Source organism: Colletotrichum chrysophilum (genome assembly GCF_026319265.1).
Source record: "Colletotrichum chrysophilum strain AFK26 chromosome Unknown scaffold_31, whole genome shotgun sequence".
Classification (NCBI taxonomy): Eukaryota; Fungi; Ascomycota; class Sordariomycetes; order Glomerellales; family Glomerellaceae; genus Colletotrichum; species Colletotrichum chrysophilum.
The window spans coordinates 143,129-169,620 of NW_026517318.1; the positions used below are offsets into that span (position 1 = coordinate 143,129).

General features: G+C 53.1%; 6 protein-coding genes and 1 non-coding gene across 7 annotated transcripts; 3 read left to right on the forward strand and 4 right to left on the reverse strand.

The window, feature by feature from the left end:
• Nucleotides 1-671: 671 nt before the first annotated feature.
• On the forward strand, nt 672-1,811 carry COL26b_004886 (uncharacterized protein; the record flags this gene model as incomplete). Its single annotated transcript, XM_053177748.1, has 2 exons — nt 672-1,454; nt 1,515-1,811. The coding sequence occupies 2 exons, from the start codon at nt 672-674 to the stop codon at nt 1,809-1,811; spliced, it is 1,080 nt and encodes a 359-aa protein (XP_053038270.1).
• A 3,092-nt stretch (nt 1,812-4,903) lies between these two features.
• On the reverse strand, nt 4,904-6,661 carry COL26b_004887 (uncharacterized protein; the record flags this gene model as incomplete). Its single annotated transcript, XM_053177749.1, has 4 exons — nt 4,904-5,158; nt 5,213-5,997; nt 6,065-6,338; nt 6,452-6,661. The coding sequence occupies 4 exons, from the start codon at nt 6,659-6,661 to the stop codon at nt 4,904-4,906; spliced, it is 1,524 nt and encodes a 507-aa protein (XP_053038271.1).
• A 1,488-nt stretch (nt 6,662-8,149) lies between these two features.
• On the reverse strand, nt 8,150-8,995 carry COL26b_004888 (uncharacterized protein; the record flags this gene model as incomplete). Its single annotated transcript, XM_053177750.1, has 3 exons — nt 8,150-8,616; nt 8,671-8,758; nt 8,852-8,995. 3 exons carry the CDS (start codon nt 8,993-8,995, stop codon nt 8,150-8,152), a joined length of 699 nt encoding a protein of 232 aa, XP_053038272.1.
• Nucleotides 8,996-16,836: 7,841 nt separating this feature from the next.
• Nucleotides 16,837-18,120, reverse strand: COL26b_004889 (uncharacterized protein; the record flags this gene model as incomplete). The annotated part of the gene is made up of 1 exon (XM_053177751.1): nt 16,837-18,120. The coding sequence occupies one exon, from the start codon at nt 18,118-18,120 to the stop codon at nt 16,837-16,839; it is 1,284 nt and encodes a 427-aa protein (XP_053038273.1).
• Nucleotides 18,121-21,124: 3,004 nt separating this feature from the next.
• Nucleotides 21,125-23,032, forward strand: COL26b_004890 (uncharacterized protein; the record flags this gene model as incomplete). Its single annotated transcript, XM_053177752.1, has 1 exon — nt 21,125-23,032. One exon carries the CDS (start codon nt 21,125-21,127, stop codon nt 23,030-23,032), a length of 1,908 nt encoding a protein of 635 aa, XP_053038274.1.
• A 457-nt stretch (nt 23,033-23,489) lies between these two features.
• COL26b_004891 (uncharacterized protein) lies at nt 23,490-24,384 on the reverse strand (the record flags this gene model as incomplete). The annotated part of the gene is made up of 3 exons (XM_053177753.1): nt 23,490-23,750; nt 23,849-24,138; nt 24,246-24,384. 3 exons carry the CDS (start codon nt 24,382-24,384, stop codon nt 23,490-23,492), a joined length of 690 nt encoding a protein of 229 aa, XP_053038275.1.
• Nucleotides 24,385-26,080: 1,696 nt separating this feature from the next.
• Nucleotides 26,081-26,161, forward strand: COL26b_004892. The gene has a single exon. It is a non-coding gene; the product is annotated as a tRNA-Gly (tRNA).
• The last annotated feature ends 331 nt before the right edge of the window (nt 26,162-26,492 follow it).

A 26,492-nucleotide genomic window follows, 5' to 3' on the forward strand; every position in this document is an offset into this window, starting at 1 on the left:
GGGTTCGCTTGTTTGCCACAGCCGTACCGCTAGATGCGTGAGGTTTAATGCAATGGAGCCAGTCTCTATGCTGGAGCTTGTAGCAGTCCCAGTTCATTGCGATCATGTGCCTCTCAAGGTCATGGTCTACAAGCTTCATTCACTGCTCTTTCAGAAGAATGTTTGAAGATGTGCGCCAAAGTAAGGCAATTAGTCGGTGCGAGCCTGCAAAGTCCTGCGATCTCGGAGGATAAGATGCCCCTGCGGGATGGATGGAACCTTGCCCTGATTCAAGACGGGAACTCCCACCAACAGACAGGCTTTCCTGTTGCAATTACTGTGGGCTTTTCCAACACTCTCATCTCGGAGAATGAATCGGTGCCGAAGCGGCAACTTTACTGCAACCATTGTGGAGAATTTCCATCGTGAAAGTTGCAGAGTCTACTGCGATTACTTTCAGCAATCCACAACCTCAAACAACCTATATAGTAGCATAGACTATCCAGCAGTGGGGCGAGAGCGAAGCACAAGGATGAAAAACAAGAGGCTATCGAAGAGGCTATCACCAAGGAAGCATCTAAGACGACGTATAAAAGAACCTCCATCTTACGATGAAGTGGTAGTTTCTCTCTTCGCAGCAGCGCAGTAGCAATCGCACTCCTTCAGCTTCTCCTTTTCAACTCCCGCAAAGTATGCAATTCACCCTCGCTTCCTCTCTGGCCCTTCTGGCTGGCCTTGTCCACGCCGTGCCATTGGCCAACAACACTCCTTCGACTCGCCACTTCGACGGTGCCTGCACTGCAAACAAGCTTACCACCCGAAAGGAATGGCGCAACATGAATCCGACCGAGAAACACGACTTTCTTGATGCCCAAAACTGTTTGATGAAGCTGCCCGCCAAGACCAATCTCGGAGGCGTCACGAACCGTTTCTCCGATCTTCAGGCCTTGCACCGCTGGCTGACGAATGCAACCGTGCTGGACGGTTACCTGGCGCCGTCATGGGAGGGCGTCATCCCGAACGGAATCTACGTCGCTGACATTATTCACGACGTTGGACAGTTCTTTCCTTGGCACCGTTACTACATGCACGCGTACGAGATGATGATGCGCGATGAGTGTGGCTACAAGGGCCCGATGCCGTGGTGGGATGAGGCCAAGGATGCGGACACTGGCGACTTCTTCTCGAGCGAGATGTGGTCTTCAGAGTGGTTCGGAGGCAACGGCGTTGAATCTCTGGAGTGGTGTGTCACTGACGGTGCTTTCGCCAATTACACCGAGCAAATGGGCCCTGCGCTTACCGATACGACTTATTGCATGAGCCGTGAGTGGTATCAGGATATTGCCCAAGAGCTGTGCACAAGCGAGGTTGTGAACAAGTGCCATGCTCTCGAGTCCTACGAAGACTTCTACGTCTGTGCTGGAAATGCATTCGTTTCCCCTCACTATGGTGGACACACAGCCGTCGGCGGCATTGTAAGTCACCATCATTTCCACACTTGTCTGATTTGCAACTAACACGATCTTGTTCTCCAGATGGCCGACATTCACAACTCCCCTGGCGACCCGACCTTCTTCCTACATCACAACTATATCGACCGTCTTTGGTGGCAGTGGCAGACGGCCAACGCGCCGGTCCGGTTCTCTGATATGACCGGCCAGGCTTTCAACTCAACCAACCTCGAGGCTCTGGGTCAGACTGGACCGACTGGCGGTTGGCCTAATGCCACCTTGGACTACCCGCTCTGGATGGCAGATATTCTCCCCAACGTTACCATCAGCGAAGTGATGAACGTGCAGGGTGGACTGCTTTGCTATGACTATGATTACTGAAAGATTTCAAATGAACCCTGTGTCATCGGTATTAAATGAATTGTCGCAAAGCTCAGGTCTAATAGATAAGCACATACTTCATTTCTTGTAAATAGTTTGAGTGGCCCAGCTCAATGATCCGAGCAGGTCTTCATTGCAAATACCTTACCACAAGCCCCACACACCGATACCAAATACCGTCAGTTGAAAGTGACACCAGTCATGTGTTGCAAAACTCGGCGTTGCCGATTGCATCTGCGTCGCTCGATACCTTCAGCCACTGGCCTCGGCATTCCCAATGTTCAGAATGCTCGAGAGTTTTTTTCTTTCTGTTTGGCAGCTTTCCACCGGATGCAAATTTTGTCTTACTATTTCGAAGCATTTTTGGTTAAGTAGTCCATGTTTCGTGACTGTGCCTTGGCGAAGGACTCCTTGGCACGGCTCGGTACGAGCGTCCGTCTCACGCATAAAGACGCCAATTCGTCATTTTGTCAGCTTTCGGCGACGTAAAAGCATTGACCTAGAACTTCCATTTCCGTACAATCTTTCTTCCAAGGCCTGAACGATCATTGTAGTAAATTACTCCGTATCGTTACCATAACCTGGCATACCCTTCACCGTCCTCTCAGTTCACACACGGCAAGGGTTTTCGCCTCCGAATCTCCAAGGAAAGAAGCATCATAGGCCATATGAGCACATACGATACAAGCGATTCACGACATGATAATGGCGGGACAATCTCCAGCACCGAAGGCATGATACAGCCAGACGACCATTTAACAACAACAAACCTTCTCGGTTGCAGTCTGTATGCTGCCGGAGGTGTCAGACCACAGGAGACTTGCGGCATTGCCAGCGACGGGCTTTACGGAAACAGTGACCCACAAGAGTTCGTCCGTATCCCGATCCATCATCGGAGCGTTGCTAACCAGTAAAGCGTCGGTTTCAAACAAAAGAAAGCTGAAACTGACAAATCCACGACCAAGATGGCAATTCTTTGGGTATGGCGCTTCGAGTTCCTGGCACTTCTGATATCCTGCGCGGCTTTTGCAGCCATCGCCGCACTATTAGGAGTGTACCATGAGAAGGCCCAGCCGGAGTTTGAATATAACATCAACATTAATACTCTCATCGCAATTCTCTCCACAGTCTGCAAAGCCACACTGGTTTTTGTGGTTGCCGAAGGCGAGTGAAATTACAAAACAAATGAAGCAAACTAATGACGCCCCCTTTTCCAGTGATCGGTCAGTCGAAGTGGTCTTGGATGCAGGCCTTTAGACCTGCACGGCATGTGGAGCATTTCTATCACCTTGGTACTGGAGCTTGGGCATCGCTCAAGATTTTGTTCGTGGTATGGAAACCGTAAGATGAGTTCCTCACGCTTGCCATTTTCACTTGGGAGGTTGTACCACTCATGGTCTAGGAAAGTATTGACCAAGCCACAGATCCATTGCCTTTTTGAGTGCCTTCGTTATTATTGCTTCATATGCGATCGGTCCATTTTCGCAGCAAGCGGCAACCCCATACGCTTGCCAGCTGACAACGTCCGAAGCTTCCAAGATATCATATACGACGTGGGTCTCGTGGGTTGACCACGAGGCAGATAATAGTTTGAGTTCAGACTTGAAGGGTACTGCATTTAATGGTCTGCTCTTCGAGCCAGAGGAGACTTCTCTGGGGCATCTCTTTCAATGCCCTTCTGGGAATTGCACTTTTGACTCAGCTGCTGGGGTCACTCATACGTCAGTCGGGGTCTGTAGTCAATGCAGTGACGCAACGCCTGACTTGAAATCATCGGAAGTGGGAAACGCCACTGCATACTACTTTAACCCTAGAAGCGGTTTCAATCTCACATGGCCCCCAAAGAACAAGTCCATTTTTAGAATGATGTCACGGCCTGATTTGAACGGAATGGGTACCAGAACCTCTGTCATTACATTCCAAGCTTCGAAATGCCCTCAAAACAACATCAGTCACGTTGGCCAAGACGGAAAGACTTGTCAAAAAAAAGCATTCGGGGCCGGATACGGCCGCATTGATCAGGACGTTCATATATTGGCAATCAACTGCACTTTTGCCCCCTGTGTTCGAGGTTATAGTGCAGTAGTTACCAACGGCGTCCTGAAGGAAACCCTCGTGTCTGAAGTCTCAAGCTCAAATTTGGACCCTACAATGGTAGAGGAAAAGACTGGATTTTGGGGTTTCAGTACTATGATAGAACCTTGTCTGGTCAAAAGCGGCTGGTACGACCATTCCAATATCAGCCAAGCTCCGAGAGAAGGCGAATGGACTGCATGGATAAAAGGTGGTTTGAAAAAAACCGAAGGAAACAGATTTGAAGCACCGAAGGAATGCCTACGAACTATGTTCGCTCCGATGATATACAGTTTGCAGGCATACATCGAAGAAACCCTTGCTGGTAACTGCTCTGTGAGCATAAATAATATCCCGGACACGACTGAAGGAGGATTTATGGGCCACGGCCGCACAAAAGAACAAATACGAATGAGCTGCGGTGGGAGATGGTGGCTCGATTATTTGCTCGATAACGGACGCTTGACACTCAAGTCTTTCTCCAACTCACACGGTGCAATGGCGACAGCTATTAGCAATCGCGTGCGCAGGAACATCCACCCGGAAGACGGCGAGATCTCATGGGTCGAAGGATCTGCCTGGATAACGGCGGTATGCATTCACGCCGATTGGTTGTGGCTCATCTACCCTGCTGTTCTGTTATTCCTCACCGCATCCCTCCTGGTAGTGACGTGCGTACAGACCTGGCAAGATAGAGCCAAGCAGCCGATCTGGAAATCATCTATTTTGCCGCTGCTCTTTTACGATATTCGACAAGCAGGACAAGGCGAAATACAGGGAGTTATGACTGAGACAACGCCACTTCTACAACTCAAAGGATTAGAATCACTCGCGGATAAGACGTTGGTGCGATTCAGCACAAACATTGACCACCCTGGTTTTGTCAGGAAACAACGTCAATGTGACTGAACGTGGATCAGAATAAAAAGTAGATAGGAGTTGAACAGCATGCCTATTAAGTCAACTGGCGGAGAGTTGAATATAGATAGTTAAGACTTATATTCATGCAAACCAACTTTCTATGTAACGTATCGGAAGCGCGCCCTGTTCGCCTCACGATCTTCCTCGGAAATACCAACCACCTGGGCTTGCGACTCTCCCTTCATAACCTCGGCAACATCGGCACCTGAGTCAAGCTTCTTGTTGGCGCGCTGAAGAATGATGCGCATTGCCAGAGCCAAGATGATTGTGCCGAGAGCAAATGCAGAGTTGACCGACATGGCCAACACGTAGCGTGGCTTGTCCGTATCTGGGTACAAATATGATGTCCACACCTATTATAAAACGTTAACTCATCAATCCCAAAACTCATAAGGGAAGTATCTTACCTGCGAAATGTTTCCAAACGCATTCACAAAAGCCACAGCTGCCGCTCGTTTGATCCTAGGTCTCAACATTGTCTTCTGCGCCCAAGCAAGCACAACAGCATTCGCTCCATGGCCGCCTCCTACCATGAGCATCATGGCGAAGTACCGCGGCCCGACCCGGAGTGTCGATGCAGCCACAACGAACCCTATGATTGCCAGAGCAAGCGGCCACATGACGTGAAATGACGAGTTGTTCAGCCGGTCGGCAGACCAATTGTTCACGACAGAGATGATCAGCCCGAGGATGCATGGCGGCGCGGTCAGCAACAAAGTAACAACGCGATTGTACCCCAGCGTCTGCACCACAGACGGGAAGAAGTTGGATGTGGCAGCAGCAACTTGCAGGCAGAAGAACATGGCCGCAAAGATGTACACTCTCCAGTCCTTGAAGGCGAGCTTGAAGCCGTTACTCCACGCCTCCTCATCCTCGTCGACTTGGCCTGCGTCCTGGATCAAGCGCCACTCGGCAACAGCGCGCTCGGTGGGGGATAGCCAGCGGGTTGTGGACGGCCAGTCTGGGAGTATGAAGATGGAGCAGAGCGCCACGAAGATGGTGATGGAGCCCTCGATGAGGAAGAGCCAACGCCATGACTCGAGCCCACGAGCACCCTCAAGACCGTCCTTGATACCTGCTCCAATGAGGCCACTAAATGCACTGCCGAGTTGTGTTGCTGAGAAGAGAATGGCACTGCGGAGGCCCATTTCGGAGCGGCGGTACCAGGAGGAGATAAGGAAGAGAGCGCCGGCTGCATATTACCATACTCGTCAGCAAAACTTCTGCACATCATGGGAAATCTGGAGTATTAGACTTACGGTAGAACGCAGCCTCGGCGAATCCGAGGAAGAATCGCAGCGCATAGAGACCGGCCGCGTTATGTGCAATTCCAGTCAATGTCGACAAGAGACCCCACATTGCCATGCATGCCGGCAGGTAGATTGAGGGTCGGAGATTGGCCAAGAATACGTTCGATGGGATTTGCATGAGAACGTAGCCGACGAAGAGGATGGCAACGGCAGTTGCGTATTGGTTAGCTGAGAGGTGGAGGGTTTCGGCCATGCCGGCGACTTTGGCGGCGGCGATATTGTTCTACAGCATTGAAACATCCAGTTAGCCTCGAAAGTGTCTCTATGTTCACCCGACCAAGGTGGTTGTTTGGGGTGTCCGAGGTAAGTTGCAGGAAGACAAGAAGACCAACTTACACGATCCAGGTAGTTAAGGACGAAGATCAACCACACACAGGCAAGCAACCTGAGATCCAGCTTCTTCTTGAGCTTCTTTTCAGCTGCTTCGAACTCTTCCTTGGACATGAGTTGTGCAGGAGCCAGGCGATTTTGGCCATGAGCCTCCTTGGTTTCGATCATGTCAACAGTCCCGTCGACTTGGGTCTCAGCAACCTTTTCTGGATCCATGGCTGTGGTTGTTTGCACGAACAAGAGTGAAAGGATAGTGTTCGTCCTCGGGAACGTGCTTTTCATAGCCCATTGAGGAAGTCTGGTTTCTTATACAAGTCTCTAGCACTCGACAGAGTCCTTCTTCCAGACAAGGATGAAAACCCCTGATTCATGAATCTCCGCAAACTAACAACGCGCTACCCCATTACCCCGACTTCCGCGCGGTCTTCAGGTGGGCATCTCCCCCGTCACTCCGCAGATTCAGTGGTAACTTCAAGCTACCCCGCATGGGGTTCACTCCGGGTTGGCTCCGGGGCTGGCTCAAGTCCCACTATCAAAGCCGACGCCGTGGGGAAAGGTTCGACTGCAATCTCGGGGTAAACCCGAGCAAGGGTAGAAATTACATGATCTTATTTGCACTTACGGGGCCCTCTAAGGAATTTTGAACACGGGACTCGGTTCAGAAACGACTTGTCAAACCTAAGATAGCGGGCGTTGTATGGAGTTTGGTTTACGCTGGGCTTCGAATGAGTGGACGCTATCGATAGGGTTCTCAAAGCATTGAACCACACGCCGGAAGCAAAACTACTGCGATTGATATGCAGATTGCACATTAAATGGCCTAATTGAGGTAGATGTCAAGACTTATGAACGCCGAGATACTTGGCCATCGGCTACAGCGTCCGGTATCTTCGAGTCTTGGTCTCTGTATCCGTACGTTCAAGAACGAGTAGAGCATCGAAGCAAAATCGCCTCTTAGCTAGCATCAGCTTGTCCACCAACAACCGCTATTCACGAGGACCTTTATGGCGTCAGGTAGCGCTATTACATTCCCAATCCGGGGTTGGGTGCGTGACCTCGTTATATGCTGGAGTTCTCCGGAATGCATGTGTTGGCTCGGACTCTTCCGGATCAGAGCTGCTCAGGCTTGGTCTGGTCAGTCACTACTTACGGCAATGTTTGATCGAGGTCGGAATAATCGGATACCTGAAAGAAATAACGTAACCGTAACCCATGCCGGCGAAAGTGACTGCATGAGGAATTGGGAGAGCTGTCTACGCTATCAGGATGGCGTTGAGTCTCCGAAGGCCGCCTTGGGATGGTGCTTTGGTCTCGGAGGTATGCCGATGCGAGGTTCTCGCACTCCTCCACCTTGGTCCAGCTTCCTTCAGAGCATCGATTGTTCATCTCAAGACCTCACGTCCCTCAACTGAAATTAAGCATACTTCAAGGACATGGTTACGTTGTTCATCTAGTGGCTCATTCACAGCACTAAGCGAACTACGTTTCACCTATGCCGTCTATTTTGACTACATGTCAAACATCTTCATCGCATTATCTGTCATAAAGTCCATCGGACGTTTGGCAGATTCATTCACTCGCGCGAGGCTAACAGTCCAATTCACACCGGACGAACAGGAATTTATTCCACGGCCATATCATATCCTTGTGTATCGAGCACCTTTCGCTAGCAGTCATCCTGTGAAGCGGGAACTAAGCCCGACTTCATTCCAAAGGCTTGGTCGCACTGGCAAACACAGCAGTCCTCTCGGTCTCGAACGGCTTTCCCCCGTACTTCTTGTTGAGATACTCAATGATGGTCGCAGTTAACTTCGGTCGCAACTTTTCCTTCTGCTCCTTGGACCAGTACCTCTCCGTGACACCCAACTCAAGGCCCTGCAACACGGCGCAGAACTGCTCTGGGGTCTCAAACGTAATATTCTTCGTAACGGTCTTGGCTTCAGCATCGACGAAGCCGGCCGCATTGTACATGGCGCATGTAAAGTACTCGTCCTCCCATGCACCCGGCGACCAGATCCGGGTGAGCTGGTGGGACTCCTGAGGCCATGGCACGGGCTTCTGGCCAGGCAGCCTGAGGTCTGCGACCGCTTCGCGAGTGGCAGGGACCCAGCCCTCGTATGCCCAGGTAGATGTAGCGATTCGGCCACCAGGCTTAAGAACGCGTTGTAATTCTGAAAAGGGCCGTTAGTGCGTTGACATGCTGTGACGTCTTCATCGAGTCTCACCAGAGAGCCCGGTGTACGGATCAGCGACGACCATCAGTGCCATTCCGACGACAATGTAGTCGAAACTGTTGGACGGAAAGGGAAGACACTATTGGCAGTTTCAGTTCCGAGCTCCGCCCGGGTAAAGTGCACGTGTACAAGTAGTTGAGAAGAGGCTGAAGCATTATGCACCTCCACTTACTGCAATGTCCGCATGAACGGTTTTGGCATCGACCCAGCCATCCACCTTGATCCTCTCTCTGACGTATTGAAGTTGAGCCTCGCTTGAGTCAGAGCAAGTTAGTCTCACAACGCCGTCTTTCTCTCTTCCTTGTTCCTTGATCATCGCTTGGATGTGCGCGGAAACTACTCCAGCTCCGCAACACATGTCCAAAACCTCGACTGGTTTTTGGAGAGATGCAATCTTTTCGCCGGTGAGCCCACAATGCTCTAGAAGAGGCGGGGTGACTGGAGCCGTGATATACTCCGTGTTTCTGTATATATTGCCAACGTCGGTCCTTCGCCAGAGACTTGTGTGGTTGGCTCTGTCTGCCGGTGGATTGATGCCGGCAGGGTTGAGAAATAGCTTGGACTGTCCAGGGGCGTTAGGCCCAGCTGCCGAGTAATATTCCATGCTGAATATGGTGTGAGATTGCTTCTTAATAGCACGTTGGAATTGTTTTCAAATGTCTTGGCTTTGAGGGCCACACGCATGACCTGGCTGCTTGGCGTAGACAGCAAGCTAGATATGGAGCATTTATACTCGTATTACAGTTAACCTCCCCGTAATGGCTCTCAATTTCAAGGCGAAGTCTATCTGCGAGAGCGAAGTCATTGTATCAAGCCGTTACTGGGTTCAACAAGCAAGAAAATGGTCAACTAGCCAGATCAGTACCATGTACAAGGAACAGTCGGCCGTATTCGGTAACCACGAGGCTGCACAAGCTTCGCCCAGCCCGTGCCCTAATAGACTGGCAGCGTAAGATTATAGTTTAACGTATGTAGGGGTTGTGCGTTAAGGCTACTGGTAACCCACCATCTCTACATGTGCTTTCGTCTGAAGACTCAGAAGACCCGAGCCCAAACTACATCAACCACTAGCATTCGTACCATTACATCGCCAAGAAAAGGATGTCAGTTCTGTTGACCCAATCGGGGAGGTGCCTTACCGGTGTAATCATCGCAAGTCGCCGTTTGAACTGTTGTATTATTGGCCGTTGGGGACCGGCCGTCTCTCGGTAATGTACTCGCTAGCAGAGAAGCGTGACGGTGAAAGCGGCTGAAGAACTATTAGAGAAAGCTGCTTCAAAATGGGCATCCTAGCTAAGTGTAAGCAGGCTTTCGGCGTGCCTATTTGCATACTGGCGTTGTTTTAGGGACCACGAATGACTTCGTGCATTCCTTTGGCGACATCTTGCCTTCGTATGGGATCCGTGCGAAGCAATCGCTTTTCCAGACAAGGGGCAGAGCTTGGTTTGGTAGAAGGGGGGATATTGATGTCAATCATCATGCTAGAAATCCCCCGAAACGCTGCTAGAGGTGGGCTCGGTCCCCGGTGTGCCCTACGCGCGGTCTGCTTACCGCCATACGGCACACGCGGTGAGGTCAAACTCAAAAGTCCCGTCACACGCAGTGTCTATTCCCGCCAGTATTCGAGGAATTAACACCAGGATTTTGTCCTGTCATTACAAGACTGGACTGAGCTGGTGCCAGCCCAGCCCCGTCGCCAAATGAACGTCCAACCTTCGGCTGAAACAAAACTCTCGTGCCGGAGTCACCCGCTCGTTTGTTTCTGTCCGTGTAAAATTGAATACCATGCTCCACTATGGCGAATACTGGTATTCTCAAAATGCCCACAGGCCCTCAAGTCGGAGCCGATCAATTTGAGTTACCAAGGCGGCTTCGGAGTCGTTATCGATAGTTGAAGCTAATCTAATTTTACCCCTGCCTCTTCCCACACGCTAAATCTTGAGGTTGAACACCGCCCATGGTGTGTGATAAGACACAAACCTTGCTTTTCCCCGGGGCAAAGGCCCGTATGCCCTGGAAAGCGATCGTCGTCAGTACATCTAGGATAAGATTGCCCTGCCGAGACTCCGGCCATGCAACCGTACCTTGAACAGTGATGTCTACCTCAAACCTGCATTTCTGTCATTACCTTATGAGCTTGCGTCAAACTTGATGGCGCATATGCTTTGCATAGCCTTCAAACAGCACACCACTTTTACCGATGCAGAACGAGGGTCAGAATAGAGTAGAAAGGGGTTTCTATTCTGTCGGCGGCCCGCGGCATCGGGAAATATTAATAATCTCCGAACACGTGCCGTAGTCTGGGAAAGCATGTTTTCTCAGGAACGGCACGACAAATCATGAAATTGTGCGGAAAATCAAGTTGCCACAACTTCTCTAGTTAATTTAATTTTGGCAACATGTCCCAAAACAGTCATCATGAGCACTTTCTTGGCGGCGGTCCTCCGACGAGCTTTCCTTCATTCTGAGACTAGACGATAGAGACACTGAAAGACGGGCTGGCTGATTCTTAATGTTATAACGTTTTCGTAGTCAGGATTAGTTCAGCTGAAAAGGTCCCCGAAGCATATTATCAAATGAGGAGTGATAGCCGACGGGATTGCCGCGTGGTGCGGAGTTGAGAAGTCCGTGATTGCCGGCCCTTCACTCTACTGTTTGCACAGATCTGCTGGCTAAAACTCCCAAACAGAGACGACAATGTCCAAAAAGATTGCCTTCAGCCCGAGGCCGTGTCTTTGACCCCTCTCAGGCAGATAATTGCCTCGGGAATGTCCTGGATGAGCATCGGTGGCCGAGGACCGTTTGTGAATCCTCCCGCTTCTCTGTCTTCGCCTGTGGGATGTTGACGTTGAGGCACAACCAAAACTCGCAGATCTCTCGCCATCTTGTGAGTGTGCCTCACCCTTTCGGCTTGCTTCCACAGTGACAAATACTTCAAGACTCCGTCTTGTTGTCCGAGGAAGGTTGTCTACTCAAACCCACGAGGTAAATAGATCTTAAACTAAGTGGGAGTGTATGAAAGCGCCAATCTTCTTCCTATGAAATGGATATCTACGACGGCGGGAGATCGACTATGCAGGTGAGCGTATCAGGAGAGCAATTCGGGACGTTCATCGGGTGTACCTGGCAACCACAAGGGTACCATCTCACGCCTTTTGGTTGCTGTCCCTACCTCCCTGTCACCTTCTCGCCAGCGATATTTTAACCGGTGCTATCTCACGCGTGACGTAAATAGTCGCTTTCATGTTACTATCGAATTTGTTGACGAGCTGATCACTAATTCGGTGTGATTCTATTCTTTGTATGGCCAAGGCAGCGTTACCAGGTTTTGCGTAGATGTCTTCATTTCGTCGTGTTTCCGCAAGATATCAGCTTCAGTTTTCTGTAAGTTCAAGGCTGGCTTGTTTCGTTCGTTCTCGCGTCGTCCAAAATACGTCACCAACTATCATCCCACTTCACAGTCAAACGGGTCGAGGCAGACATCCCGGAAATAGGCATCTGAATACTGCAGATCCATGCAAATTCCCAGATATCCGGGTCACCCAAGCTACATCCCGAAGATAATGATATAATTGGCCAGGCTCATCGAAACACCGCAGCCGTCCAGACTCACGGACTCAAGCCCGAAGACATCAGTCGGATGCCAGAGGGATGGCCGGTGACACACGGCCTCGGAGGCAGAGAAAAGCGGCCGGCCGGCAGATAAGTTACAAAATACACCGAAGCAGCCAAAAAAGTCCTCGTGGGACGGACTAGTCCAGCTGTGTGTCTTGGAGGACAAATTTTGCTGAAATCGCAGCCTTTTCTTCCCGCAGCGCAAGGGAGTTTTGAAAAGCGACTGAGCCAATTAAGCTACCAAATCAGTCGCGCTGCAAGATGCGACCGGAGCCTGGAACGGGTAAACCGCAAATTATGTAGAGCGCAACAGCGGTATCCCACTTCCCAGGCAAAGTTTATTTGCAGATCGTGTTCATCGGACTTCTCGGCCGCCAGGGATTTTTAGAGTTAAATGTGAGGAGAAAAAGCCAGCCAATGGTATTTTTCCACTAAAGAGACGGGATGAGTTACGCCATACACTGTTCCGAGTTTTACGGGAAGCCCGGAATCCATGTAGCGACGGCAACAAAAACTAAGAGAATAGCGAGGATAGCAACAGGAAGTTGCCAAAGAGTTGTGATCAGAGCCGATTCCAGACAAGGCAATTAACCGTCTTCGACGTGCTTGCCACACAGCTGGATTTTCTCTTTGCGCAAGGCTATTCACCTACAGATCTTGGAAGGCTATGCAGGCAGTCCGTTTACATGGCTGAGCTAGATGATCTCGGGGATACACTGCAGCAGGCCACATATACATTCCATGATTTACAGGAAGGCACGCGTGTCAGATTCAGCCGAGGCTTAAGGTCTGTACGGCGCATTCATTGGTCATAATAACCAGTGAAAGTGGCATTTTTGGTGCTGCTTTATGGTTGAATCGGCAAGTACCCTGGACAAGTTTTGTGACCTGTCATTTGATCAGAGCAACAGACAACATGGGGGCTGGACTTTACAGATCTTTTGCTTGTGTGATGTGCCAGGTGACGTGTCCGATGTCTCTGCTCCACTAAATGCCCGGCCGAGACCATTCAGGACACACAGAACAAAAATACTTTGCATATCAACCACAGCCTGCCCTTTTTGTTTTCCTTTTTTAAATGCTCTCATGCTTCCCCCCCTCCTGGTAAAAAACTCATGTACCAACAACAACTCAATTGGTAGCTGCCGGTTGAGAGCAGGACACTCTTCAGTAGTTATCGATAAAGGAGATTTCCCCATAACCTAGAACATCTCGGACGCATTTAGGCTAGATGTCCGATATTTGTCGTACATCGCGATGATTAAAGAAGGAAACATAGTCATCTCGCCGGCGTCAATCCCTCCATTTAACATCCGTTGAATCCTCCCGGGTAAGTCTTCTTCCAAGTCAACTCAATGGCTCGCTCTTCTTTCCGGTCCTCGGAAGATCACACAAGCCTCGGTTATAAAGAAGATACCCAAGGAAGACTCCACTGAAGTGTATTGATGGGGATAAGCGAGAGAGCAATGGAGCTCCTCGACAAAGAGGGAGAGGCTGACTTGTCGCGCCAGTATAAGATGGCTCTAGTGGTTGCTGCTCAGAAAAGCCATTCGGAAAATGCACTTCAAGCTGCTATCATAGGAGGAAGTACAAACGTTGTGGCATGGGTCCTTAGTCAAGGGGCAGACGTCAATGCAGAAGGGGGCTACTACGGAACTGCCCTTCATACTGCATCGATGCATGGTACGAAGGAGATTGTGATGAGGCTTCTCGCCGAGGGTGCTCGTGCAGACAGACAGGACGATAATGGCTTTTATCCCCTTCAAATTGCTGTCCGCGAACGACAGCATGAAATTGCAAACCTCCTTCTCCCAAAAAGTACGGCCTTTCTGGCTTCGATAAAAACGTCTGAGTGGAGAAATTGTTTTGGCGGAGGCGACGTCAATCTCGAGTTGTGTTTCGACCCTGTTCCAGCAATCAGAAAGGCATCGACAGAAGACCTTCGTCGCAGCCTCTCTGGCACATGACTAGCTATGACAGCTTGATGTCCAAAGGAAGCCAAAACTTTATGTTCAACGAATCCAAGCGAATATTGTACGTTTTCTTTGAATGCACTGAATGATGCTCTGTTGCTGACATTTTCCCGCAGCTTTCTTGCGAATGGAACACCCCTAAAGTTGCACAGACATAGTGGGTATCGTTGTTGTTTGTGGGAAAGGCGAGATGATCCTCTCTTACCAAAATGGAGGGCCCATGCCTGGACCATAGACAGAACAGCCCCGTCTGTCTCAGCTTTCCACAGGTCATTGTAGGTACCAAGTGTCAGCAGCTTCAATGTGCTAATACGTCAAGGTTTTGTTGAATGTCGTTTTACCACCAATTCCGTCACACTGGCTTCTTCGAAAGCAATGTTCGGTTCCAATTTCTACTCCATTCCGGAAATTCAAGACACCCTAAAGACCCACGGGCTCTTGTGGATCATGACGAAAAGCGAAAAAACCAACAATTCAGAGACATTTTGGGAGCCCAAAGTCTTCTTCACCACGTCTGAATATGCACAGGTGCCGCCTCGTGCGTCTACACTTCTCGTCCCACTAATGGAGGAATTACAAAACGAGTGGAAGGAAACGTTTAAATCGGCACAAAGCCACTTATCAAAAATGGCATGTAAAGTCTTGGCAGATGAGCGGCAGTACACTAACTTGTTGCAGCGAATGGCTTTACTTAAGGCGCTGGGGTTGAATAGCGACCTTATTCAGGCCTTGTTAAAAGATTCCCTACTTTGGGATGAAATTGAGCAAACCTGTAGGAAGCAACTTTCCGAGTTAAAGGAATTTCGACAACATCTTTGGAAATCGATCACACCTCATGAAATGGCAACCGAACGAACAGTTTCCGAGGACACCCAAGATTCAGAAGAGTCAGACGTGAATGCATTTAGTGCGGAAGTGGAAAAGTTACAGACCTTTCATGAGGTAGAAATCAGGGCAATGAAAGAGATGTCTCAGAGTCTCATTCAGCTGGTCTGTAAAACTCCTTCTCCACTCTTTGACGAGCCTAGACTAAACACGAGAAGGAGTTCAACCTCACTTCAATTGCAGAAGCTCAGTTGTCAAGATCAAACAATATGAGCATGAAGCGCCTCAGCTGGATTACGGTAAGCCTTCCGCCTAACTTCTCTTCCTCGTGCTGATAATTCGCTTGATAGTTTATCTTCCTACCGCTCATGTTCGTTGCGGTAAGACAGTTGTTCCTCCCTTGTTCTTCGATAACATGATCCACTAATGGTATCATCAGAGTGTCTTCGGCATGAACATTGACGCTTTAGCATCGAACCCACATTGGCACTGGCCGGTTATAATAGCGATTCCGACTGCACTTGTGGCCTTCAGTGTGGTGTTCGTCTTGAGATGGATGGAGCATGTGAGACGCCCAAACCCAGCTTTTATCACGATCTTCCGCTCACCATCAACGTCCAGCGAAAGCCTTTAATCCCAGACCTTGAGGAAGGAAAGCAGGAGGGAAGGCGTGACAGAAAGAAGGAAGGCTGGGCTTCCAGACTGCGTATGACGTGGTTCTCAGCCGATAGGAGGAAGCGTGATTGAGGAACGCATGTACTGCCGGTGGCTATCAACGGCTTGTTGACTGGCGAAGACCACTGTGAAGATCACTGCGACAAAACATGCAGGGAAAATGCCTTTCGCTCATGGTTCAAATTTAAAATAGCGGCTATCTTGTATTCACCGTCTCATTCATTATAATGTACAAGGAAATTCATCGTACACACCGACTTGAGAATCGCGTACACCTACCGAGGCGGCGTCGTGACGTCGCGACAACCTCACCCCCCTCTCCAAACAGTATACTCAGAAGATTGCGCTTCACTCGAGTATTGAAAAGACTTGTTTGATCTATCATAGCCTCGTCATATTCAACGGCGAAGTATGGATATCGCACACATCGACTTAACATCACCACCACTTGGCACCAAACATCGCGAACTCACAACAACCTCACCTTCAGCCCTAAACGTCCAAAAATAGCAACCTCCACTACCAAACCACATCCCAAACTGTATCTCCCCTTAACCACTCAAAGGTACTAATCCCTCTTTCCTCTTCTGACGTCATACCCCTTCCTTAAGACACTAGCCTCACGAGCCTCACGGGCAGGTCACTCGACACCACCAAACCAAGGCAGAGGTACAAACATAACCCACACGCTGAGCCACCAAACTCACCTGACACGGTCAGTCGCCCCGAACGTCCCGAACCCGCCGTCACGGATAGCACGTTGCGCGCACGCGACGTCGCAAACGGATCGCGGGATACGGTGCGGCATCGGCTGGGCGATGCTGTGCTGGTAATATTAATATGAATACCTAGGTCACCCTAAAACGAAAGAAATGCGAAACAGTCATGTTAGTTGTGCGCTGCGCATATGATCAGTTTATACCGAAGCAAGGCCAGGAGACGAAGTCATGTAAAAAACGGAAAACGGAAATTTACGAGCTCATGATACAGTGTGGGTATGTACACTTGGTGAAGGGCATATATATACAGCGACGCCGCTGCAGGCCGCCCTGCACTTGATATGACTCTCTCAGTCCAGACCTCTCCTGCGCCCTTTTGCCGCCAAGGCCCGCGCCCCGCGCATCGCGTCGGGCTGCGGCTTCTGGATGCGGCTCGACGCCTCTTCAGGACTCCGCCTGCTACTCATCATGGTGCTGCTACTACTGCTGCTGGTCTTTGCCGGGCTGGCGTCACGACGGCGGTGGTGGGGTATCTTTGGTGAGGAACTGCGAAAAGAAGATGTGGGTATCGAGCGAAGCGAAGAGTATGTTTTGCTGTCGAGGTAAGACGCCGCGGGTGGCATGGAGGACGTCTCCGGCTTCGGCGTCGGGGTCTCTGAGGACTCCATCACGTCGTCGTCGAAGACGTCGAAGGGTAATTGGGTGGTGGGGAACTCATCGTCGCAGTCGTCTTCGTCGTCGACCGCGTGTTCCGGGTAGTAATGGTAGTCGGGTTGTTGCTCCTCCTCCACGGTGGACTCGCGCGTCGAACGGTTCTCGAGATCGGAGACCGACGTCGTCAGGGAGTCGGGGTCTTCGGACTGGGAGGTATCTTCCTCGTCGTCGTCGAGACACTGCAGGACCCTTCCTGCGAATCTGCCGGACTCTGATCCTGAGAACGATAATGTTCGCGCGGGAGTGAGGTTGTGGAGGACGTATTCATCGTGGTCGATGTCGATGGGGGAGGATGCAGAGGTTTCGGACAGCATGGTCATGGAGCGAGGGGAGGGAGGGAGCTCCGTAGTAATAGCAGAAGACGAGATGGAGGTGGAAATAGACAAGTGTTCATGCGTCATAACAGGCTTTTTGTCGTCATCGTCGTGAAAGAAGGTAGGACCGCCGTCCTCGTCGAGGCTGCTCAGGTTCGTGCTCGCCGTGCGGACGCTGCACCGGTCGCTGAACGAAGAGCCGGTAGACGAGGCCGAGTAGTAGCCCTGATGGGTGGGGTAGTCGTTGGGGAGGTAGCTGGAGAAGAGGCGGACGAGGGAGTCGAGGGAGCGCGAGCGAAAGAGCTGCAGGGCGTGGGACCACTGAGCGGTGCCGACGAGCTTGGGGTTGGCGATGATCTCGACTGCAGCGAGGTCAAGCGACGCGTTGAGCTCCTTCAGGCGCTGTTCCTTGCGATCGCGCATGAGACGGTGGAATTCGTCGGCGGTATCGGCGAGGCGGGAGATTTCGTAGACATCGTGGTGGAAGGCGTCGGGGTCCTGGATGCTAGAGGGGATGGTGTTGTATTGGTCTTGCAGCTTGGTGGAGAGGTCATCTCTCTTCATCCCAAACTTCCAGAAAGGCCATGATTGACACGGTTCGTCCATGTTACTGTGGCGTAATGGCGGAAGGAGATCAAGATCGATTCGCGTAGAGAGGGCGAGTCGGAGTCGGGGGGTTGATGCAGAGGTGGTTAGGAGGGCGGAGGGTGATGGGGTGAAGAGTCGGGGGGAGGCCGTGGGCTTCGGTTTGGTGTACTTTGTTTATTGTGGGCTTTTTCGGACGACATGAGAGGCATCTAGATGAGAGTACGGGTGATGGGAATCATTTTGGCGGTTTATCGGGAGAGTGTCGATTTGGGTCGAGGAGCGCAGGCGCAGGTTGTGCTGGATTTGACTGGGCTCGATGGTGATGACAATGGACAGTTTCAGTGCGTGGAGACACCGAGGAGTGCGGGAATGAGTTGGTCGGGGGGGTGCCGGGACGCAATGTGGTGAAGCCAGAGTCGGACGAACATCAGGCCGACTCAAAACATCGCGAAAAAGTCACGTGCAGCCGGAGAGGAATGCAGAAATGACGGAAACGGGCAGGGCCAGGCAGCGCTAGCGCCATGTTGGGGCTAGCGGGGGGCTCTACACAGGCGCAGGCACCCCTGTCGCGCCTCCCAGAATCGGGACACGAGAGCCACAATGGTGCAGCTTAGCCCTGCAATCTCAGGCTCCGCCACCTTAGCGAGCCAATGGGGCCCAGTCAGACTTGCGGGTATCTAACGATGAACCAATGGGAGGAGGGGGGCGGTATGCAGGGTGGCATGGCGTTTGACCAACAACCAATGGGAGGCTGCGCTATTGGCTGCAAGTGTCAAAGTGTCTCCACCCATCGAAGCCACGAGACGACTTTTTTTCCATTGGGAGCAGGCAGGAACGGGTGAGGTGACTGACTGGTGATGGGTGACTGCCCGGCCAGGCCAGGCTTTTCGGACTTTTCCAGCGGTGGAAGTCGCCGGCTGCAGGCTGAGAGAGCCTGAAGCGCAGCCCGAATTGGCATTGAACAGGGCCTGAAGACGAAGAAAGAAAGGGAAAGAGGAAGGAAAGACATCGACCGGAAGGAAGGATGGAAGGATGCTTAGTCATCATTCTCGCCAGACGAGCCAATCATGCCGCATGACTCTTTTAGCACACCCAGGCTGGCAATGCTGGCCGTTGGCTCATTCTCACTCATCGACGCTCATCCAACGCTCATCTGGATTCATCGCAGTTCAACTGTTCGTCATTGTCTTCGCCTAGATCTCACACACCCGCCCAGCCTGATTGATACCACCGTTGAATCCTCCGACAGACAGACACTCTCTTCATAAAGACAACTCTCCTTCACGGCTGTCCCAGTCACGACGGCCCGTTGTCTCTGTGTTTCCACCTCTTCCCACACGGATGCCGACCCGTGAAGAAACGAAAGACACCAAAGTCAAGTGACTTTGCCTCCATATCGAACCTGTGTCAGGCTCTGGTCAACTGCCAGGGAACCGTCCGGCACTGCAGACCTGCAGACCAACTATCCCTCGTCCCGGCTGCCAGTGCTTACGCCGTATTAGCATGCTCTCTGATCTCAGAGTTGGAGCCCTCTCATCTCCATCCGTGAGGCCGTTGGAGAGGCGCTGATTGTGGGTGGGCACCGTCAGCACAGCTGCCATTTTGCCTATCTGACGCCCCGAAGTCATGTCGCTCTGCCCATGCCAAAGTCACTCCACACGGAAGATGCACATCAGGGTACTTGACCCATCGACCAGGGCTGAAGCGCACTGCGAGATCTCGAATGAGAGCAACAGACGCTATTCCCCTCTAACCATCCTGCAGCAGTTCAGCCCATTTCATCCAGTTGGCATCCGTCCTTTCCCCCCTCTCTCCAAGAAAGTACCCAAGGCCAGGCACCCGTGTCTGTTCTTCCACAGGGTTCGATGACTCTTTTTCTTCCACAACTGCACTGAGAGCTGCAGCTTTTCTCTCTCAACACATCTGTGCCAGATCTCATTCTGAGCACCGAACACACTCTCTACACAGAGCATATCTGTCTCTTGTTCCCCGGCCATCGGGAGACGAAACAGAAACATTCAAGACTGCTGTGCCATCCTACTGACTTGCGCAACCCACCACAATCTCACCGTGCCCATCGGTTAGTAGCTCTCTGCTGGTCAGGACTCTCCGTCAGTCACTCTCTGCTCTACTCTGTACCTGCTGCGTATCGGCCGATTAAAACTACTTGAGGCTGAGACTCCATCAGCAGGCCCTCCATAAGGTCCCAAGGTCCCTCCCCGTTCCGTCCCCGTTGCACACACCGTTCCCGTTCATCCCCCCAGTCTACTGTCTGCCCCAATCCCACCCATCACTCAGTCCATCAGTCAGTCAGTCAGTCACTGACTTGTCGCTGGTTTCCCGGTGGTTGACTTTGGGCTCATCTGTCCATCTGTTCATCTGACGTCCAGTCTCTGCTGCTCTCCGCCGACCTGCCTCTCCTCGCGCCCTCATTGTTGGCTGTGCCCTGGCGGCTCTTAATTCCGTGCTGTTCCTGCATTTGTGCCTCAAATCCACTGTCTCTCTCTTTTACTCCCCTCGCCTTTTTTCTTTTCCCTTTCCTCATTCATCCTCCCGCATCATCGCAACTCCTCTCAGACCCAACGAAAGCGCCACGGAACCCACGGTCTGATCCCAGTTCTCCGCAACAGAAGAAGACGAAGACGACATCAAATCTCACAACGCTCACCCTGCTTGCGCAACCGCCTTACCAAGCCTCAGCCCGTCTGCCTGGCCGACTATCCCCGGACAGACCACATCTTACTCACTCTCAATCCAATCCCATCCCGGCCATTCCTACACTACCTAACCCACCTTACCTTGCTTGCCTTTGCCGCCACTGCACACACGCACGCAGGCAAACTCCCCTCGCTCCAACCCGTCCACAGTCCGTGTGCGACTGAGTGAGTCCCCTCCGAGTCTATTGTAACCGCATCCCGCCATCCGCGCGCAACGCATGGACCACGACGACGGCTAGAGCCTCCGCCGCCATCGTCGTCCTCCTCCCAATCACCACCCACCCCTCCCCTCTCCCCCGTCTCTCATGGGCGACCGCCGCCGGGCCCTTGGCTCGGAGGAGCCCTCGGAGGAAAAGACGGAACCCTTCTCCCAGACCGAGATCGACCGGCGCCTGGGCAGCATCCGCGTCGATGAGCCCCTCGACCTGCCGCAGCCCGACGCCGTCCCGCTCGACCAGCTCCGCGTCGAGGAGCACCACCACAAGCAGGGCATCCGCATCCTCGTGAGGCCCCTCACCCGCAGCCGCTCCGTCAGCCCGGGCAACTACAACTGCCAATGGCTCGCCCTGCGCGCCGAGGTCGCCTCCGAGCAGGAGCCGCAGCACAAGGTCCTCGCCGTCACCCAGACCTCCAAGGACATCAAGTTCTCCGTGCGCATCCCGCCGGAACGTCTGGATGATGACAACACGCCCCGCCCGCCGCTTTGGTGCGAGCTGTACTACGACCCCGCGAGCGACAACCAGATCCTGCTGAACCGCTCGGAAGTGCCCATCTCGCTGACCAGGATATCCGACGGCCCCTCGAGCTGCGGGTGGACGGTCAACCCCGGGACGCCAAAGGCGCTCTCGCCGGGCACATGGCGCATCAACGTGCGCGAGACGTCGGTCCTGGACTTTAGAGTGCTGGCGAAGCGCCCGGCGTTCTTCAGACAAGACTCTGACCTCAGATCGGAGCCAGATTCCGGCTCCGGCTCAGACGCCCTCAACGCCTCCGGCAAGCGCTCCTTCACCCTCGACGCCGGCGCCGACCCCGCGCGCACCGAGAAGAAGCCGCGCACCGCCGACGAAGAAGACGGCGTCATCATGTTCCTCCGCCCGGCCGCGAAACCCCTCGTCTTCCCCCTCCCCACGGAAGCTAAAACCACAACAACCACCGGCACAAGCAGCGCGCTCGTCCCCGCCAACGGCCACGCCCTGCTCGACATGCAGTCCCGCGAGACCGTCGCCATCCCCGGCGGCTGCGAGATCGACGAGTACACCGTCACCAAGCGCGACCAGATCGCCTCGACGGCGCTCTCCTCCGTCTTCACCGCCGAGCACTCCAACGTGCCCGACGGCATCGTCACCGTCAAGGTCCTCAAGACCCGCTCCGCCCCTTCCGCGGCCAACCCCACCGCCAAACCGCAAGACAACAACGAGCGCAACGTCATCCGCCAGGCCGACATGTGGCTGCGCGAGTACCAGTCCCAGGACGACCTGCGCCACGAGTCCATCGTCAAGCTCTACGGCGGCGACGCGCGGTACCTCTCCCTCTACATGGAGCACGTCGACGCGAAAGACCTCGCCGCCAAGGGCGTCTGGCGCAATCATCTGGATCACTCCTTCACCGGCACCCGCGCCGACGCCTTCGCCATCCTGCGCGACATCGCCGGCGCGCTGCACTACCTGCACAGCAAGTCCCTCGTGCACAACGACATCAAGCCCGCCAACATCCTCTACTCGCCCTCCCGCGGCGCCGTCCTCTGCGACTTTGGCCTCTCCACGCACACCTCGGGGCCGGTGACCACGGGCGGCACGCCGTACTACATCCCGCCCGAGTTCATCGGCAAGAAACTCCGCGGGCCGCCGTCGGACGTGTGGGCGCTGGGGGTGACGATGCTGTACGTGCTGGGCAAGATCCCGTTCCCGGACGCGCGCAGCCGCAAGGGCGCCGGCGGCGCGCAGATGGGCGGGCGCCCGCTGTACTGGATGATCGCGGACGTGAACCGCACGATGGCGCCGCCGCCGATGGGCACGCGGCCGCCGTGCGCGGCGGTGGATATGATGTACATCTGGCTGAGCGAGGTCGCGCAGGCGAGGGAGAAGCTGTACCCGCGCGACAGGCTGGAGAGGCTGGTGAGTGATATGTTGATCCCGCTGCCGAGCCAGCGGATTACGATGGCGCGCGTGATGAGGGAGCTGTTCCTTGTGGAGCAGAGCGCTGTCAAGAGGTGATGATGTGAGGTTTGGTTTTGCATTGGATTTAATACCTGTGTTTTTTTGTTTGACGAGATGGATGTTTTGCGAGAGATACCACTGATGTTGGGCATTTGTTTTCATTTCTTTGTTGGTTTTTGCATCGAGTAAGTCGTTGTTGTCTTTACATGGTCTTGTCGTCGTTGACGTGAACCAGACTTGCATTTTTCTGCATCATACACTGTTGCGCACATCTCATATACCATATACAACCAGCATATTGCATCATTAGGATATTTCCTCCTTGTTTTTATTTTCATCCACGGTGGGCGGATGGATGGAGGGGCTGGTATCAAGGCATACAACTCATGTACATTAGAAAGGGTCGTCACGCACACGCCCACGCATATAACACAACACAACACATTTCTCATGCTCTCTCGTGATGTCCCCCCTTCACGTCACAATCTGTCCCCCTACCCGTCGCATCACATCCTTACAAACTCATCCCAAACACGAAGGCCATGCTCAGACCGACGATGGACGTCAGCGCAACCGCGTGAGAACTACGTCCCGCTGCGCCACTGCTGCCGCCGCCGCCGGAGGTCGAGTTGCCGCTGCTGTTCCCGCTGCCGCTGCCCTCCTCGACGGTGCCGTTGGCGCTCTGCTCCTTGACGGTGTACACCTCCACGCCCTCCGTCTTGCACTGGTCCAAGGGGAGCGTGGTCGCGTTAGCCGTGAAGCGGATGTCGGCGCACTATTTCCCATCGTCAGCTTAAGCTCCCCCCCTCCCATTTCTCCAGTTCCAAGAGCACCAGAACCCAGGGGAAATGTGGAAAACAGAGGATAGCTCACGTTGTAAAGGCCAGCCCCGGCGTCGCCCACCGTCACCACCTGGATACTCCCCTTCTGCCCCTCCTTCGCGGGCGTCGTGAGGTTGAGCTTCTCGACGCAGAGCACGCCGCTGCCGGTGGCGTTCCAGAACTGCGGGGTCAGCGTGATGTTGTGCGTGGTCACGTTGCCGTCGGCCTCGATGCCGAGGTTGATGAAGACGTAGGTCCAGTCGTGGTGCAGGTCGAGCTCGAGGGAGCCGCCGTCGAGGGGCCAGTCAGTGACGTTGCCGGTGCCGTAGGGGACGCCGGCGCCTTTGGGATGTGTTAGGACTGCGGGATACGAAGGAAGCGCGTTTTGATGGAAGGAAAGGAATGGGAGGAGAGGGGGGAGTGGGTTGGAGCTGGGTGAGGAAACGTACATGGGTACAACCACTGCGAATATCCAGTCTCGTTCGTGCCCTTGAGGGTGTCGGCTCTCCAGGAGGGGTAGGCGAGGCCGAAGTGCGCGGCGGCCAGGTTTGCGGCACCGAGGGCGAGGAGGAGGGTCTTGGGGGCCATTTTTTGTTTTTGGGTCCTGCTGATCTGCGTGTGGGGATGGTGAAGGTTAAGTTTGTTCAGCGGGTCGGTTGATGGGACAAGATCTTGCCAAGACTGGGGATTCGAGAGTGTGCGATGCCACACCGAGAGGCAGAGGCACTCGCGGTTATATATACCCTTCCAACATTACCTAGCTGCTTGTTTGCATGTGTTGTAACCCCCGCAGAGGAGCGAGCATGCAGATTTCGCTCTAAAATGTTTTAGCTTATCCTTCCCATTGGGAAAGGTAAGGTAGGCACGGCAAGGATGGGAGCTGTTGCTGCCCTTTGGGATGTGGTTGGCAGACAAGAAGTCGGGCTGGCCAGCTGCGAGAAACCTGCGCAGGAAAGAACGCCACAACGAAACGAAAGAGCAGACCTATGGCAGCGTGCCATCTCTGCTGGGTTCGGCAACACGTCTAGACCGGGCTCGCATGCCTGCTTCACTGGGAGAGACGCTGTAACGGGAAGGTGAGCCAATCTCAGCCGCCAATTGAGCAAGTTTTTCTTATTTGCTGCTAGCGACGAGCTCCGCGACTAAGCTTAACGACCAACGGGATGTTGGCAGCTGCGTTGAGCTTACATGGATGGGCTTGAGGTCGGAGAGAGGTTCGTGGCGGGTGAGTGTGGTTGGCGCGGCGAATCAGATGGGGCGGGGCGGGGCGGCGGCGTAAGGCGGCGCTAGCGCGGATGCAAGTATCTTGCTCAAACTCACGCAGCACCCGAATTGGGGGTTGCTGCTGCTGCTGGGGAGATGATGGCATGTTTGGATTGGATGGGGGAAAGATGGGAGTTTGAGGAAGGGGGTTGGAATGCGGGAGGAATTGTGTTGCTCTGGCTGCTGTCCTCTCTTTCATGGATAACAATTTCGCCGGTTAGGGTTGATAACCGTTCATGGAGTGCAATAGATTTGGCCCGGGGAACGGATTTAAGGACCGACGAGGCTTGACATCTTGAAGACGGACGCCACAGTAGGTTGCAGGGAGCATAAACAAACCGCGGAGGATGAAATCATGCCCTGGAAGCGTCCATACCTTACAGACGTACACCAATTTAATCTTACAGATGCCATACCATCTTTCGACCGCCTCATCGCCCGCTCCATCCCTGTGATGAACATGGCACGAAAATCTCTGCAAAGCAGCGACCGGCCTGGAGAAAAACCCAACTCGGCCCCTCGCCCCAGACACCACGCGGAGGAAAGTGGGGACCTTGCCGCCGCGCCGAGAACACCCAGAACAGCCCCGAAGCATGTCTCCACCAGCATGATAATGTGGCAAGGTCCAAGGAGAAGGGGAACGTGCGACGTCCAGAGTTTACTTGTTTGGACCCCGCAGGCCGGCTCTTATTTCAACCTCACCTCCATGAAACTTCCGCGGCTTTACACTTTCCGGATATAAGAGTCTTGCTGCCCCCTCCAGCAATTGTACTCCATTATCATTCCGTCTCGTGAGCATTTCCAGTTCCACGCTGACGTCCAGCTGCTCCGCACGGCTAGCAACAGTTGCAGACTGATTATAGGAGGCACACTCGGTAGCGGACTTGATCTTATCTCGTCTTTGAATGTTGGCATCGTCATCGTTCGCTCGCTCAGTCGCGGTAGGAATGCTCTCGTCACTCCCTTCGGTCATAATCCGTAAATTAGGCGTGCTTCCTATCAGCTGAGTCAGCTGCCATCTGCGCCGATGGTTTAGTGGTAAAATTCTCCGTTGCCATCCAGCAGCGTCGGGGAGCCGGGGGTTCGATTCCCCCTCGGCGCAACTTTTTGCCCTCTCTTACGATATTTTCAGGCCGGTGTGTTATTTTTGATTCTCGAGGGATGGAGGTCGTCATGTCGATGTTGGCGATCGGGTGGGATCATTCCAGGGTGAATGTTTTTGGAGACACCTTGCACTACGATTCCTATTGACCGACGGTGGTGACTTGGCAGCCTGTCGTATTGCGCGCAACTCGTTGGCCATCCTCGTACTGGGGTAGTTGGTGTCAGCGTAGGTGAGCCGTCGACGCCCCAGTTACCGCGATCAGTGCTGAGTCTGCGACATCGAAATGCAAGAATAGACGTGCTCAACTCGGGAGCCAACATATCGTGTT